The following is a 17,683-nucleotide window of genomic DNA, read 5'->3' as shown; positions in this document are numbered from 1 at the left end:
TTTTTTTAGTTTCTGACATTTAGAACTATAGAACTATAAAGAAAAAAAATGTGTTGCATAAGCCACTAAGTTTAGGGTAAACTAAGTTGTGTGAGTTTGTTACAGGGGCAATAGGAAACATGCCAGGAAAAGACCTGAGAATGTACTAGGCTTGTAGCTCACTTTGAGGCTCTGCACAAACAGGAAGTGAAGGCTAAGGAAGAATCGTAAGCTGCCCACCAGAGTGTTGAAGGCATGCCACAATGTGAAAACACACTCCCCCAGAAAAGAGTAGGAGACTTATTGGTTCAGGGCATTTGAGGAAATCTCTGACCAGTCATTAGCTGGCCATTAAGCTAACCAAGAAGCGACTTCTGTGACCACACATAAAGATTACAGAAATTATGGGATTAGCACAGGAAAAGCAATAAAAGAACAAACAGTAACAACAAACAGCAACAATAACAAACTGAGAGAGAGAAGAGTTTCATTTCTAGAATTAAATTACAAGACATGCAAAGAAACAATAAAGTATGGCATATACACAGAAACAAAGGAATCAATAGAAACTCTCCCTGAGGAAGAATAGCCCTTGGATATTATGACGGTTTGATGCTGTGTGGTCCCTGGAAAATCATGGTCTTAAAGCTAATCTATTCCTGTGGGTGCAAACCTAATGTAAGTAGGACATTTTGATTAGGTTGCTTCAGTTAAGAGCTTTTTGACTAGGTTATTTCAGTAAAGCAAGGCCCAATGTGGGTCTTAATCTGCTTACTGGGGACCATATGTCAGAGGAGTCTGGGATCACTGACAGCTGGTCTTCAAGGAGAAAGCATCTCCTCATGATGCCTTGATTTGGACACTTTCATAGCCTCAGAAATGTATGCTTGTAAGTTAATAAATCCTCACTAAATGCTAACCCATTTCTGGTATATTGCATATTGGCAGCCTAGCAAACTAAAGCAGATATAATAGAAAAAGTATTTATATCAGATATTTTTAAAATGTTCAAAGAACTTAAGGGAATTATGAGAAATATGTCTTACCAAATTGAGAATTTCTATAAAGAAATGGGAATTATTTTTTTAAAGTGCACATTAATGCAAATGAAAAATTCAGTAGAGGTTTTCAACAGCACATTTGAACTGGCAGAACAAAGAACATCAAACTGAAAGATGGGTCAATTGAGAGTATCCACACTGAGAAAAAGAAAAGAAAAAAATTAAGAAAAATTAACAGAGCCTTGGAGACCTATGGGATACCATCAGGTATACCAACATGTGCATAATGAGAATACAGGAGAAAAGGAGAAATAGAAAGGGGCAGAAAGAATTTTTGAAGAAATAATAGACCCATACTCCCCAAATTTGGTGTGAAACAGTCTATATACTGTTGGAGCACAGTGAATTCCAATTAGGATAAACTCAAGAAATCTATACCTAAGTACATCATATTCAAATTGTCGAAAGAGAAAGAACTTGAAAGCACCAGGAGAAAAAAGACTCATCAAATACAAGAGAGCCTCAACAAAATTAACAACTGATTATTTTTCAGAAGCCTTGGAGGCCAAAAGGCAGTGGGATCACATATTCAAAGTACTGAAAGGAAGACTGTCAACCAAGAATTCTATATCCAGCAATACTGTCATTCAAAAAACTGAAGGAGAAATTACATTCCCAGATAAACAAAAATGAAGAGAATCCAGTGCTAGCAGACCCACCCTACAAGAGTTACTAAAGAGAGTTCTGTAGGCTGAATTAAAAGGACACTAGACAGTAACTCAAAACTATATGATTAAAAAGCACTGATAAAGATAAATACATAGGTAAATGTAAAAGTCAGTATAAATTTATTGTTTGTAATGAATTGGGTTTTTTTCCATAAAATAAAGGAGGGAACATTCTCAACTCCTTCTATGAGGCCAGTATTACCCTAATACAAAAATCAGATAAAAACACAAGAAAAGAAAACTACAGGTGAAGATTCCTCATGAATAAAGACACAAAAGTCCTTAACAAAATTCTAGCAAATGACATCCAACAGTATTTTGAAATGAGTATGCACATGATCATTTGGGAGTTAGCCCAGACATGCAAGGTTGGTTCAGCATATGAAAATTAATGATATAAAACATTTAAATAGAATAAATAACAAAAATCATATGATCATTTCAGTTAAGCACAGATAAAACAATTGACAAATTCCAACATTCTTTCATGATAAGAATTTTTAAAGTCTTAAACTAGGAGTAGAAGGGAACATCCTCAACCTGATAAAGACATCTAAGAAAAGCCCACTGCTAACATTGTACTTGAAAATCAAAGATTGAAAGCTTTCCTCCTAAGATTAGGAACAAGCCAAGAATGTCTGCTTTTACACTTTTACACTTCTTTTCAATGGAGGTTCTAACCAGAGCAACTAGACCAAGAAAAAAAAAAAAAAAATGAAGTAATGAAGGGAGGGAGGCGGGGCAGGAGGAAGAAACAGAGGGGAAGAGAGAGAGAAAGAAAGAAGGGAGGGAGGGAGAGAGGGAGGAAAGGAGGGAAGGAAGGGCATCCAGATTGGAAAGGAAGAAGTAAAACTATTCACAGGTAACATAATCTTATATATAGAAAATCCTAAGGAATCCACAAACATACTATTAGAGCTAATTATAATAGCATTCAGCAAGATTGCAGAATACAGATCAGTATACAAAAATCAGTGGCTTTTTCTGTACACTAGCAATAAACAATTTGAAATGAAATAAAAAAACAAATCCATTGACAATAGCTTGAAAAAGAATTCAAACATAGAAATAAATTTTATAAAGGGGATTGGAAAACATAAAATTGTTAAGACAGCATTACTTCCCAAATTAACTTACAGATTCATTAGAATCCCAGTTGAAATCCCATTTGCCTTTTTTGCAGAAATAGACAAGCTGATCCTTAAAATCATGAAGAAAAGCAAGGGACAATGAACAAAGTTGGAGGACTTACATTTTCTCCCCCACCCCCACCCTCCGATGATTCCCTCTTTTGCTCATTTTTTGCTTGTTGTCTGCTCATTGTTTTTTTTTGCTCATTGTCTACTTGTTTCTTCTTTAGGAGGCACCAGGAATCAAACCCTTGACCTCCCATGTGGGAGGCAGGCCTCCAACTGCTTGAGCCACATCCTCTCCCTGCTCATTTTGTTTTTGCTTGCTGTCTGCTCATTGTTTTTTGCTCATTGTCTGCTTGTTTTTTGCTTGTTGTTTTTGTTTGATGTTTGCTTGTTGTTTGTTTTCTTTAGGAAGCACAGGGAACCGAACCCAGGACCTCACGTGTGGGAGGCAGGCACCCACCTGCTTGAGCCATATCTACTCCTGACTTTCTGATTTCAAAAATTACTAACAAAGCTTTTGTAATCAAACAATGTGGTACTGGCATGAGGATGGACGTATAGGTCCAGAATTGGTAGTCCAGAAATAAACCCTTAACATAGGAAATTGGTTTTCAACAAGGGTACTAAGACAGTTCATTGAGGGAAAGAAAAATCTTTTGTATGAATGATACCCACATCCAAAAGAGTGATATTGAAATCTTACCTCATACCATATACAAAAATTAATTCAAAATAGATCAAAGATCTAAATGAAAATGGCTCAAAGATCTAAATGTAGGTAGGAGGTAAACTCTAAAGCTCTTAGAAGAAAACTTAGGCATAAATCTTCATGACTTTGAATTAAACAGTGGTTTCTTAGCTATGACCTAAGGCATAAGCAACCAAAGATAAAACAGATAAATGGGACTCCATCAAAATGAAAAACTTTTTTGCTTGAAAAGACGCTATCAAGAAAATGAAAACAACTGAGAAGATGAGAGAAATTTTTGCAAATCATGTTTCTGGCAAAGGGCTTATATCCAGAATACATACAGAAGTCTAACACCTCAACAAAAAAAGATAAATAATCCAATTTAAAAATGGGAAATAGAAAAGGAAGTGAGTAGACATTCCTCTAAAAAATGTCCAATAAACAAAAGATTCCTGACATCATTAGTCATTAAAGAAATGTGAATCAAAATAAGATACCACTTCATACCCACTATGGTGACTTTAATAAAAAAGATGGACAATAGCAAGTGTTTGTGAGGAAGTAGAGACTTTGGAACCCCCGTAATTTCTTGAATGTAAAATAGTGTAGCTGCTGTGGAAAACAATTTGGCAACATAGTGTTACCATATACCCAGCAATTCCACTCCTCAGTATATACCCGAGTCCATAGCAGCATTATTCAATAACCAAATAGTAGAAATAATCCAAATATTCATCAACTGAAGAATGGATAAACAAATTGTGGTATATCCAAACAATGGGATATTATTCAACCATAAAAAGGTATTGTCTTAATTTGTCAGACTAATATGACAAATACCACAAAGTGGTTTGAATTAAACACAAGAATTTTTGGCTTATGGATTTGGAAGTTAAAGTCCCAGATCAAGGCCATGTTTTCCCCTGAAGTCTGTAATATTCTGGTGCTGGCTTGCTCCAATCACTGGGTTTCCTTTGTTTGTATCTCTAATCTCCCATCACATGGCAATCTCCCTTTCCTTGTTGTCTGCTCTTCTGGTTTTCTGCTTACTTCTAGTTTCTGGCTGTTCTCTGTCTGACTCCATATGAATTTCTTCTGCTTATGAAGGACTTGACTAATATGCATTGAGGTCCATCCTGATTCAGTTGGACCAAACTTAAACAGGATATTAGAAGATTTTTCACAAGTGAGTCCATGCCTTAACTGATAATACATCTTGATAGGGTCCTGTTTACAAATGGGTTCACACCCACAGGAACACAGATTGCAATTAAGAACATGTCTGTGGTTGGGGTACATAATTCAGTGTACCAGAAGAAAGTAGTATCATACCTGCTTTTGTGTCCATTCTAGCTGATCAAAGAACCCCTCCTTCCATTATATCCATTTCAGCACTATTTATCCCTTAATAGCACTTATCATTGTTGATGATTTTTTTTCTTTTTTAATCTGCTTTTCCCCACTAGATTTTAAGGCAGGGTCCATGTTAGTGTGGGTCATCATTGTTTCCCTTGTGTCTAGTGCAGCACTTGTCACTTTGTAAATTTTCAATATGTTTAGTAAATGACTGAATAAAACAAAGAGATTTTTTTTGGTAACTAGTCCTTGGACACTTAATATTTCCTACTCAATAATATAGCATTTTAAGATAGATGTGCCTTCTTCCACAAAATATATATATTTTTCTTATACTAAGCATTTTGTTGTATACTGTTGCCAGTGTTAAAAAATAATTACCCTTGTGAAACAGAAGCTCATGAAAATTCAGAGAGGTAGATGATAAAGACTGACAAAAGTAGAAATTTGTATAGTATGGCACATGTGGTACAGGGTTAAGCTTTTGTACAGACTTCAAATTTAGCCCTCCTTTGAATCCTGGTTCATGAAAAGTGGTTCAGAAAACCTTTGAAAGATTCATTTTACTACAAAGAGGAACAAACTTCCTGGGGTCTAAAAGGGTTTGTACTTGAAGATACTCCAGTCAGCAGGCCATCATGTTGAGGATTCTGCAGACAAAATTGTTTCAAGTCTGCAGCAGTCTGGGAAACCTTCACGTGGTTGAGCCCAGCCTCCAGCTGGAGCTGCTGAACCACTTTCTTCATAGTGGTTACGCTTGAGGAACCAGACAAGGCGCACATAAGAACAAGGAAACTAGTCGGGCCTAGGATGTCTTTTTTAAAGTAAATAAGATTGGTGACAAAATTATCCCCAAGAACGCTATTATTGACATTTTTAGCTCTCTGAAAAACATTCCACATTTATTTAACCCTTACCATTTCCCCTCTGCCTAAGCCTTTTCTCCCCTTCAACAAAATGGCTCACCCAATTGCATGGGGATTTCATTTTGTAAATATATGTTAAAATATATTACATGATTTGAGCTCAGGGCAGTGAATTTACTTGGTGATGATATTTTCCCCAATGTTATTAAAATTAAATTGCATTTCCCAACTACTTTTCAATCTAGGAGATGCACCCTAGAAGCATGCAGAAGTCAATGAACGCTGGACTTGATTTCAAAGAAATGATAATAGATAAATTCAGTGTTGTATATATCCGATTAGTTATTTGGTTTATTTGTAGTCTTGGTAGATGATTTGCTTCTAGCCTGTATCCATCATTGCATTATCATGCAGAACAATTCCAGTATCCCAAAAATGCCCCATGTATGCCTATTCTTCCCTCTCCCTCCCCTCAGAATCTCTGATAACCACTGTCTATATCAGTGTAAAAGTTCTTGCGTTACTAGAATAATAAGTCTTCCTTAGTCCATAGTTGCATTCCCTGCTTGTAATTGTTCATTCCTCAATCTTGAGGATTTTAGGATGGTGATGCCTATTCTGTTTCTGATTGAGAGGGAGCTTAGATCTCATGGGGCAGATGGATGGAACTGTCTTGCTTGCAGTAGTAGATTCTCTCTGTGTTTTTTTTTAAAATGGGCATTGTCCATCACGATTCTTTTTTTGGTTGTCCTGGGTGAATCCGATGAATTGCACAGTAGGTGTTGGCTACAACTCTGCTATGATTCAGGGCTCCACCAACGTACAAACAGCCAAAACATTTAAGTCTCTGGGACATATATTTAATAGAAAATTTGGTTTTCAAGTTTTGAAGTGGAATAATTCTTCTAAGTGACAGTTTGCTTTAGATGAGTACATCATTTCATAAGTGTAGGAATGGCTATTTTTATTATTGATGATAAATTTCTTTTTGTTCTTTATACAGAATGATGGCTGTTTTAGTACTCCATGTGGAATTCGAACTTTTCAACTTCAAAACTGGAAGCAGAAAGCTAGTCGGACTAAGAAAGCAGAATTCATACGGACAGCAGAAAAATTTAAAAATCAGTAAGTATGTCTTAATTTCTTAGGAATGCTGTTAAAACCACAAATTGAATGGTGAAGACAACAGAAATTTAATGTCTCATCATCCTGGAGGATAGAAGTAAAAATCAAGGTGTCAGCAGGGCCTTCTCCATCTGAAACCTGTAAGGCAGAATCTTTCATTGCCTCATCTAGTTCTGTTATTTATTGGCAGTTCTTGGTGTTCTTGACTTTGTAGATGTGTCACTCCAATCTCTGTTTCCTTCTTCTTCACATGGCCTTCTCCTTAGTGTCTGTCTCCATGTATCCAAATTTTCCCTCCTTATAAGGACACGAGTAATATTGGATTAGTGCCCACCCTAATCCGGTTTAATCTCATTTTAACTAATTTTGTTTTCAAAGACCCTGTTTCCACATAAAGGTACATTAACAGGGCTAGGGGTTAGGACTTGAGCCTACCTTTTGGTGGACACAGTTCAACCCATAACAAAATGTAAGAACATTATCTTCAAATAACATTACTAGCCACTTTATAATAGATGTTGTAAGGTGAATTTGATTCTATCCTGTCCAATTCCACATTGTTACAAAATTCTAGTCACTCATTAAAGATGGTGGGTATGAAATGAACAAATGAAAATAGACTAATTTATGGTTGATTATTATTATTATTATTATTTTTTTTTTAAAGATTTATTTATTTATTTAATTTCCCCCCCTCCCCTGGTTGTCTGTTCTTGGTGTCTATTTGCTGCGTCTTGTTTCTTTGTCCGCTTCTGTTGTCATCAGTGGCACGGGAAGTGTGGGCGGCGCCATTCCTGGGCAGGCTGCACTTTCTTTTCACGCTGGGCGGCTTTCCTCACGGGCGCACTCCTTGCGCGTGGGGCTCCCCCACGCGGGGGACACCCTTGCGTGGCAGGGCACTCCTTGCGCGCATCAGCGCTGCGCATGGGCCAGCTCCACACGGGTCAAGGAGGCCCGGGGTTTGAACCGCGGACCTCCCATATGGTAGACGGACGCCCTAACCACTGGGCCAAAGTCCGTTTCCCTATGGTTGATTATTAAGTAGAGTTATTTCCAATTTATTTATTTATTTTATCATTTTGAATTGGCATATTTCAAGGGAAACAAAATAGCTCTTTCTTTTGGTCTCATGTAGTAAATAACAGATTGGATACATTTTTAACTTTTCAACTATGGCTCATCTACTCAGTAAATATTTTTCAGTGAGTTGGTTTAATGAAGAGTTTATAGCCTTGAGTTGTTCTTTTTTTGTTTTTTATTTTGTAATGAGTGGCTTTAGTTAGTCTTCCTCCCTTGGTCTCTGCCCCACTCAGATCCATCCTTTATATTATGGCCAGAGTAATTGGAAATTTTCCATTTATTTTACTTTTTAATGTGAATATGTATATATTTAAGTGATATTTGTTGAATGTTTAATATTTTCACCAGCACCATGAGAAATGATAAAAAAAAATACTAGAATTCAGAGCTTTATTAAAGCGCTGCTTTGATTTTATGCAGTATTGATTTGCCAGAGAACTCAAGAGAAAAGGACCCTATTGTTAAGAATAGTTTTTGTACTGGAATTACTGGCGGTTCTCTGTTCAGAAATTCTACCAACAAAAAAGCATACTGTTTGAATTTTGAAAAGTTGTTCTATATTTTGGCCTTGGGAAATTTGTGTTCTCCTTGCATTTATATAATACTTAAGTCTTTAATACCCAGAATATGAAAACATTCAGTTTCGTTTTCCTTGGTTTCCAAAATGCATTACCATAGAGAGAACTGAGGAGGTTAGGAGGCCTGGTTTGTGTTTCTCTCTAAATGAGGTAATATTCACCAAATAGCTAATGTCTGTAGATATCAGCAAACTAGTAGGTTATGCCCACATAGACACATTGTCTACCAATAGTCCTAATTAGGATTTCTTCATCTGCTTTAAGGTTTGGCAAAAATCACATTGAAGAATGTTATTTTTTCCCCAAATGATTTCATTGAATACAAAGATTAAAAATGCATAATTTGTAATAATAATCCTGTTTTATTTTTAGAAGAGGTAATACATTCACATAGTTCAGAAATCATGATATATCAAAGGGTATACACAGAAGTTCTCTGTATCACCCCTAACCCTAGCTACCCAGTTTCCCTCCTCTCAGAAAACCACTGTTGTTAGTTTCTTGTCTCTCTTTCTACAGATATTTCATACTTTTAAGGAAATAGAAATACGTATTCAGAGTATATAGCATGCTATATACTCTGTTCTGTATCTTGCTCTTTTTTTTTTAAAAATAAACTTAGTATATCATGGATACCAAGGAATTATTGATTTTGTCAGACATGATAATATTATGGATATGTAAGTCACATATCAAAAACCTTTAGAGATGCATGCTGAAGTATGTTGGGGTGAAATGCAATGACATAATGGGATTTACTTTAAAATACTTAAGCTGGAAAAAAAAAAGTCTAGATGAACCAAGAGAGGTAAAATTGTTGAATCAGGAGGATGGATATATGAAGGGATCTGTTTACCATTTTCTACTTTTGAGTTTATCTGAAGATTTTCATATAAAAACATTTTTTTAAATTAAAAAAAAGCATATCTTGGAGATCTTTGCCTTTCAATAAATAGAACACTTTACAGCTGCATTGTATTCCATCATATGAATGCACCCTAATTTATTCAACTTGTCTCCTGTTGATGGACACTTAGGTTATATTCAATCTTTTATTATAAACAATGCTGCAGTTAATTTCAGGATCCACATATATCCACATTATTTTGCACATGTATGAGCATATCTTCAGGATAAATTCCTAGAAGTAGAAATACTGGGTCAAAGGTATATGCATTTTCCTCCAAAGACAATTATACAATTCCACCAATAGTATATGAGAAGGACTGCTTCCCAACAGTCTTGTCAACAGAATATATTATTCAAACTTGTGATTCTTTGCCAATCTGATAGGTGTAAATGTTACTTTAGGATAGTTTCCATTTGCATTTCTCTTATAATGAATAAGGTTGAATATCTTTTCATAGAATGGAAATTTGGTTCTATTAGTACTTTTTTAAAATAATTAATTTATTGACATATAGCACTCAGACATAAACATACATAAACAATAAGTATATAATAATAGTTGTGAACTTACAAAACAAACATATATAACAACATACAGGACTTTCATAACTCACCCTACCACCAATAACTTGCATTGTTGTTAAACCTTTTTAACTAATGATTAAAGAGCATTGTCAAAATATTACTACTAACCAAAGTATTTTCCCCTGACTAACCCTATTATTATTACCTTTATGTCATTTATATATGAACATACATAAACAATTAAGTGTATAGTAAAGGTTGTGAGCTTACAAAGCAAACATGCATAACATCATAGAGGTCTCATACATCAGCCTTCCACCAACACCTTGCATTGTCATGAGATGTTTGTTACAAATTTTGAAAGAATATTGTCAAAATCTTACTACTAATCATAGGCCTTATCTTACATTTGGTGTGTTTTTCCCCCAACCCCCACTATTATATTTTTTAAATATACTTTTTATGACAGAAGTTGTAAACTTATAAAATAATCATGGACATGTGCAGAATTCCCAAACAATAACCTTCCATCAACACACCACACTGTGGTGGAACATTTGCTATAGATAAGATAATATCATCTATTGTTACCATGTCCATAGTGTACATTTGGCTCACATTTTCCATACTGCCTCATTATCAACACAGTACATCTTTCGCATAGATGCAAGAATATTATATTATTACTACTAACCACAGTCCATAGGTCACTCCACATGTATTTTCCCCATGCTTCTCCACATTGCCAGCACCCTGCAGTAGTGATATACATTTGCTGTAGTTCACAATGGATACTCTCGCATCTGTATCATCAACCATAATTCTCATCCACCTCTTAGTTTACTGTGCTATTCATTTCCTAGATTATTCTCTAGCATTCTGTCAATTGGCATTTATAGACCTACATAACCATTTTCAGTCAGATCCCCATTTATAAACTAGCTGTTACTCACTGTGTATTACCATCAACTCTATACATTTCTACACTTTTACAGTAAAGCTAATTAAAACTTCTACATACATTAAACATCAGTAGTCCACTCAGTCCTCTTATTTCCTTAAAGAATCCACCACCTACCACCAGGTCTTGAAGACATTTTATTATAATTTCTAGAAGTTTTATGGTTCTGCTTTTTAGGTTTTTGATCCATTTTGAGTTAATTTTTGGATAAGGTGTGAGATAGGAGTCCTATTTCCTTCTTTCGGCTATGGATATCCAGTTCTTTCAGCACCATATGTTGAATGGATTGTTCTGCCTGAACTGTGTCTATTAGTACTTCTGAATGTCTTTTAGGTTAATATTTCTTATCGAGCGCTTATTACTCTGTCAGGAACTGTAGCACACAACTTACTGTCACTATACATCCTGCGTCCATGACAGGGATTACTATTTGATAACAGTAATTCCCCCATCCTTCAACCAGAGCCTAGATGGGTCTCCCAGGCCTCAACAGAAGATTCCAGTAGCTACTCTATATCCTTTAGAGTTGATGCCTCTATCTTAGATAGTTGCCCCTCAGGCTGTGTGAAGGCCAGTTGGCAGAGATATTGCACCTCTCATTAAATCCAGGATTAGTGAAGAAAAAAAAATATTCAAATTATTTCCACCTTATGAGAAAGAAAACAGGTATTGATTAAATTAATTTATTTGCCCAATCAAAAAATTCCCTTGGTAGTATTTGTTTTGTTTTGTTTTTTCTTACCCCAGGGCACAAACTAACAATTAGAATTCATTACTATATACAGAATAAAACCACAGAGCAAAGGTGAGATGAAAGAAGCTTTGAAGTGGGTTTGGAAGATATCCCTTAAATATATTGAATTTGTCTTTGTAGATTTTTCCTTCTTTCAAAGTTTTGGTTTAATAATAACTTGCATTCCCATAGCACATTTTCTACTGTAAAAAGATCTCTCAAATATATTATCATTTGATATTAATAACAGCTTTATTATTAGGTTGGTGCTAAAGTAATTGTGGGGAAGCGGACTTGGCCCAGTGGATAGGGCATCCGTCTACCACATGGGAGGTCCGGGTTCAAACCGCGGGCCTCCTTGACCCGTATGGAGCTGGCCCATGCGCAGTGCTGAGGCACACAAGGAGTGCTGTGCCATGCAGGGGTGTCCCCCGCAAGGAGTGCGCCCCATAAGGAGAGCCGCCCAGTGCAAAAGAAAGTGCAGCTTACCCAGGAATGGCGCCACACACACGGAGAGCTGACGCAGCAAGATGACGTAACAAGAAGAGACACAGATTCCCGTGCCGCTGACAACAACAGAAGCTGGCAAAAGAACATGCAGAAAATGGACACAGAGAACAGACAATGGGGGGGGGGGGGGGGGAGAGAAATAATAAATAGAATACATGTTTTAAAAAAAAGGATTTAAAAAAAAATTGTGGTTTTTGCATTGTTGAAATTTGCCATTTGATATTGAAATACATTCTTAATAAATGTGATTATGTTATATATCATTTTAATGTGCATTTCTCACTTTATGCTTTTTTGCTAATGACTTATTATTTGCTGTTTATTTTATATTTATTTTAGACTATGGAAATGATGTTAGACCAAAAGCAAATTCAAGAGATTTTCTTAGTTGAGTTCAAAATGGATCATAAAGCAGCGGAGACAACTCACAACTTCAACAATGCATTTGGCCAGGAACTGCTAACGAACATATAGTGCAATGATGGTCCAAGAAGTTTTGTAAAGGTGAGAGCCTTGAAGATGAGGAGCATAGTGGCTGACCATCGAAGTTGACAACAACCAATTGAGAGCAGTCATCAAAGCTGATCCTCTTAGAGCTACATGAGAAGTTGTCGACGAACTCAGTGTCAACCATTCTATGATCGTTCAGCATTTGAAGCAAATTAGAAAGGTGAAAAAGCTTGATAAGTGGGTGTCTCATCAGCTGACTGAAAATCAAAAAAATCGTTATTGTAAAGTGTCATCTTCTCTTATTCTACACAACAATGAACCATTTCTCAATCAGATTGTGACATGCAACAAAAAGTGGATTTTATATGACAATCGGCGATGACCAAAGCACTTCCAAAACCAAACTTGCACCAAAAAAGGGTCATAGTCGCTATTTGGGTTTCTGCTGCTGATCTGATCCACAGCTTTCTGAATCCTGGCAAAACCATTACATCTGAGAAGTATGCTGAACAAATTGATGAGATGCACCGAAAACTGCAGTGCCTGCAGCCAGCATTGGTCAACAGAAAAGGCCTAATTCTCCATGACAACGCCCAACCATGTGTCTCACAACCAACACTTCAGAAGTTGAACGAATTGGGCTACAAAGTTTTGCGTCATCCACCATATTCACCTGACCTCTTTCCAAATGATTACCGCTTCTTCAAGCATCTCAACAACTTTTTGCTGGGAAAACACTTTCATAACCAGCAGGATGCAGAAAATGCTTTCCAAGAGTTCATCGAGGGAAGTGGACTTGGCCCAGTGGTTAGGGCGTCCATCTACCACATGGGAGGTCTGCGGTTCAAACCCTGGGCCTCCTTGACCCCTGTGGAGCTGGCCCATGCACAGTGCTGATGCATGCAAGGAGTGCCCTGCCACACAGGGGTGTCCCCACGTAGGGGAGCCCCACGTGCAAGGAATGCATCCTGTAAGGAGAGCCGCCCAGCGCGAAAGAAAGTTCAGCCTGCTCAAGAATGATGCCACCCACACGAAGAGTTGATGCAGCAAAATGATGCAACAAAAAAAGAAACACAAATTCCCCTGCCGCTGACAATAACAGAAGTGGAGAAAGAAGAACACGCAGGAAATAGACACAGAGAACAGACAACTGGGGTGGGGGGGGGGGCGGGGATTGGGGAAAGAAAATAAATAAATAAATCTTTTTAAAAATTTTTAAAAAAAGAGTTCATCGAATCCCGAAGCATGGATTTTTATGCTACAGGAATAAACAAACTTATTTCTCATTGGCCAAAATGTGTTGATTATAATGATTCCTATTTTGATTAATAAAGATGTGTTTGAGCCTAGTTATAATGATTTAAAATTCATGGTCTGAAACCTCAATTCCTTTTGCACCAACCTAAATACTAGATAGCTGCTGTTACTTGGATTTGATCAGGAAGTTCACACCAGGACAGGTTAAACATCTCGGCTACGATTACAAAGTTAACAGTACCTACTATGGAAAGAGTTATCAACAGTGATGACCATTTTCAAGTCACAGTGAGATTGAGTTGGAATGGATAGCCAAAGGCTTCTGTATTTTAGAACAAGTCTATGACAATATTGACTGTATTTTCTTAAATTAACATTTTATAATTTAACAATTCAAATTACACATGCTTTTACTTTAATTTTACTCTTTTATAACTAATATTTTGACTCCTTTGCCTTATTAGTCCAATAATTATATTTTGACTCCAAATTTTTATGATTATCCTCATATTAGAAATAATTAAAAATATATTTATCATACTTATGCTATGTGTTTCTTTCTCTAAAGAGTTATTAACATAGAAAAAGATAAACACAGTCATTTCTACAACCAAAAAAGTGACTTCAGAATTGAGCATAGTATGCTGGAAGACTTGGAAAATAAATTGATTATCAGCAGGAAAACAGAAAGTAAGTTGAGTTAATGATGAACTAAAAACTGTTGTAATTTGCCTTATAATTTGTCTCTGTGTATTGACTGTTTTATTATTGTTTATGAAGATGCTGTCTAGTTGGTGATAAATTTGTCTTTTTGGAATATGTATTAACTCTTTGAGGTCACAATTTTATCAACCTAACTGAATTTGTTAGGAAAGACAGGGTTTTGGTTTTTGGTTGCTAAACCAGTGAATGCTATTAAAATTTCTTAATGAAAAACTGATTCCTGTGCTGTCTGAGCTTAGCTTATCAACTTGACATTGTTGACTAAGCTCTAGATGAAGTAAGCATCAAAGGATCCAGAACCTACACTTAATAATGGTACTAAGTGATCAAGTCACATAATTGCTTATACCCGAGTTATTTTGTCTGATATAAAACTGATCATTCCTACCTCAGAACACCTGTTCTTTGCATCCAGTGAAATAATATATGAGAAAGTGCCTTGTAGATTGTATAATTAATATACTTTGTTTATTATGAATGTTAATCATTTCAACATTGTACTAAATATTGGCCTTTAAAAAATTCTGTGAGAATGCCTGTTTCATTGTAGAATTAATCGATTGCAAAATCCTTATAATAAAAATTACTTATCAACGCTTAAAGAAGAAATAATGGCCATCAGCTATATTAATCAGCCAAAGGGATGATAATGCAAAGTACCAGAAATCCTTTGGCTATTTTAAAGGTTATTTATTTATAAATAAATACATTTATTTTATTTTATTTTTTATTTTAGATGCTTACAGTTATAAGGCTCTAAAGAGTCCAACTCAAGGTACCATAAGAGGTGCTTCCTCACCATTGGCTGTTGTCACATGTTGAAGCCAAATGGCTGCCAATATCTGTGAGGGTTCAGCCTTCCTCTTTCCTCTTAAGACCCCATGGGCCCAGTTTCTTCTGATCTCAGGTGTTGGCTGGAGGGCGTATTTCTTTCTGAGCTCAGCTGCCCTGTTCTCTTCACAAGGTCCACTGTGAATCAAGTGAATGACTCATCTCTTTAATGACTCATCTCTTTTCTGGGGCTGCAGGATCAAAGATGACAAGCTCTCTTCTCTTCCATGTCAATGGAGCTCTTTCCATTCCTTTGTGTGTCTTCTCCTCTCTTCTTGATTGAGTGTCCATTTATATAACCCACAAAGGGGGTAGGACTCAAACTGAGTAGCCCTAATGAATCAAAGCCCTAATCTTAACATAATTTAATCAAAGGCATCTCAACTGACTCTAATACAATCAAAGAGTATCACACCCAGAGGAATAGACCAGTTTACAAACATAATATCTCTTTTTGGAATTCATAAATAATATAAAACTGCCACATCAACTAAATTATAAGACTCATTATGTAGAGATGATACTGCTTACAGTTCTTCCTTATAGCCAATTAAAAGAATTCCCTAATATATTTCCACCTTTCAGAATGTAAGATTGCTGTATTTTAAAAATTCATCTTTTAATTGGCAGGTAGTGCCAAGAATCATTCTCCCTCTTCTGTTGGAATAATAGCAGGACTTAATATGAATTCAAAATTTCTATTTCTCTACTGTCTTTGACTCAGAGAGAAATCTAGGCATCCTCAATTTAATATTTTTAAAATTTTCCTTAGTTCTTTTATAGACAGCTGACAAAGGCTGATCTTAGTTTTTCTCAGTCATGCCATTAAGTAGAGTGTTTCTATTTTGTACATTTTTAGGCCACTTGATTTTTCCATTTTTTAAGACAACTTTATTTTTACCTTTGTTCTACAATTTACCCTCTCTCTAATAATATTTGGTATTTGTTTTATCTAGGAGATAAAGAAATTCATTGTTCTTTTCTGGGATATAGAAGTTTTCCTTTTGTATATTCAGCCTAGAAGTAGTAAATAATCTATTTCTTACCTCAAATATCATGCCATAATTTTAGCCTACTGCAATTATGTAATATTGTACTTAAATGATTGCCTATACAGAGTGTCAGTTCCAAATGCATAAATAAAATAAAAATAATATTTGCCCTATGGTGGTATCATTGTAGTTGATCAACCTATGGCAGTAACAAAACAACAAAAACACTTTCCTAATTAGTCAACTTTTACTAGAGAAGTGTCCCGACCTACAGTTCCAAAATAAGGCCCCATAAAATATATTGGATAAAGTTTCTGTTTTTACAGAACTCTTGAATTTAAATAAAAAATAGAGCAAGCCAAGGTCACATGGAGGTTTATTTTAGATATTAGCACTGTGTCCAAGCCTGTAGGTCAATTTTTTAAAAATTGCTTTTAAGGACTTTTAAACACATGCTAACTGGTGAAAAAGTTGGAAAAACTTTAAAAAGGGGGTTAATGAATAAAGCAACCAAAGATAGGAAAGTAATATTACTACTATATATATGTATATCAATATTAATATATATGACATTAGCCTAGTAATTTAAATAAATACTACTTCAAGAAAAAAATATGAAAGAATTCAGTCTTTCTGCTGCTGATAAAGAATATCTGAAAATGTCTGTGAGACCTTCATTTATTTTCCAGGTGATTTCTGTGGACTTAATAGTTTACTTCAGTCTGTCCTTTGGTTGACCTCGGCAACTTGTGACACAGATGCCACTGAATGGTATCTGAGGCAGCTCCTCAAGGCCATGACAGTGACACCAGTGGGTATCACCAGTCCCTGTCTTAGAGGATGTAGTTAGATGGTATTAATTCCTGGATGGGAAGTGTGTCAGTATTCGTAGAATTAATATGGTTAGATAGGTTTAATATTCCTAAAATAGACTTATAGAACAAATTCTATTTCTATAATTTATATGACAAGAACGAAAAACAAATTTATAATAACAGGAAAGGAGATAAAAACAGGCAAAGAACAAAAGATGACTAAGCCTAAGGTACTGATCCATGTATTTAAACCATGTCCGATAATTCAGTCCTCACAGAGTAAAAAACAACAGACATTCCTTTAGTAAATCATAGTAAAATTTAATTCATTGTCAGCTTTTAAATATTGGAAGAAATTGAGAGATACTTTATTTAGAACAAGTGTACTTAAAGTGTTCAGGTTGTATTGAAACCATCTTTTTTTATTTATTTACCTT

The 17,683-nt window shown here is 35.7% G+C and overlaps 1 protein-coding gene across 2 annotated transcripts in view; it reads left to right on the top strand.

Annotated features, from left to right (window-relative positions):
- The window catches only part of CCDC112 (coiled-coil domain containing 112), a 55,132-nt gene that overhangs the window by 15,770 nt on the left and 21,679 nt on the right, over positions 1–17,683 (top strand). For both annotated transcript variants that reach the window (XM_058277224.2, XM_004485125.5), the window contains exons 2-3: positions 6,761–6,882; positions 14,454–14,575. In XM_058277224.2, the coding sequence (XP_058133207.1) occupies positions 6,761–6,882; positions 14,454–14,575 (244 nt within the window). The remainder of the gene's footprint in view (positions 1–6,760; positions 6,883–14,453; positions 14,576–17,683) is intronic.

Source organism: Dasypus novemcinctus, chromosome 2 (genome assembly GCF_030445035.2).
Source record: "Dasypus novemcinctus isolate mDasNov1 chromosome 2, mDasNov1.1.hap2, whole genome shotgun sequence".
NCBI lineage: Eukaryota > Metazoa > Chordata > Mammalia > Cingulata > Dasypodidae > Dasypus > Dasypus novemcinctus.
This window is presented reverse-complemented; position numbering and strand designations above follow the sequence as displayed.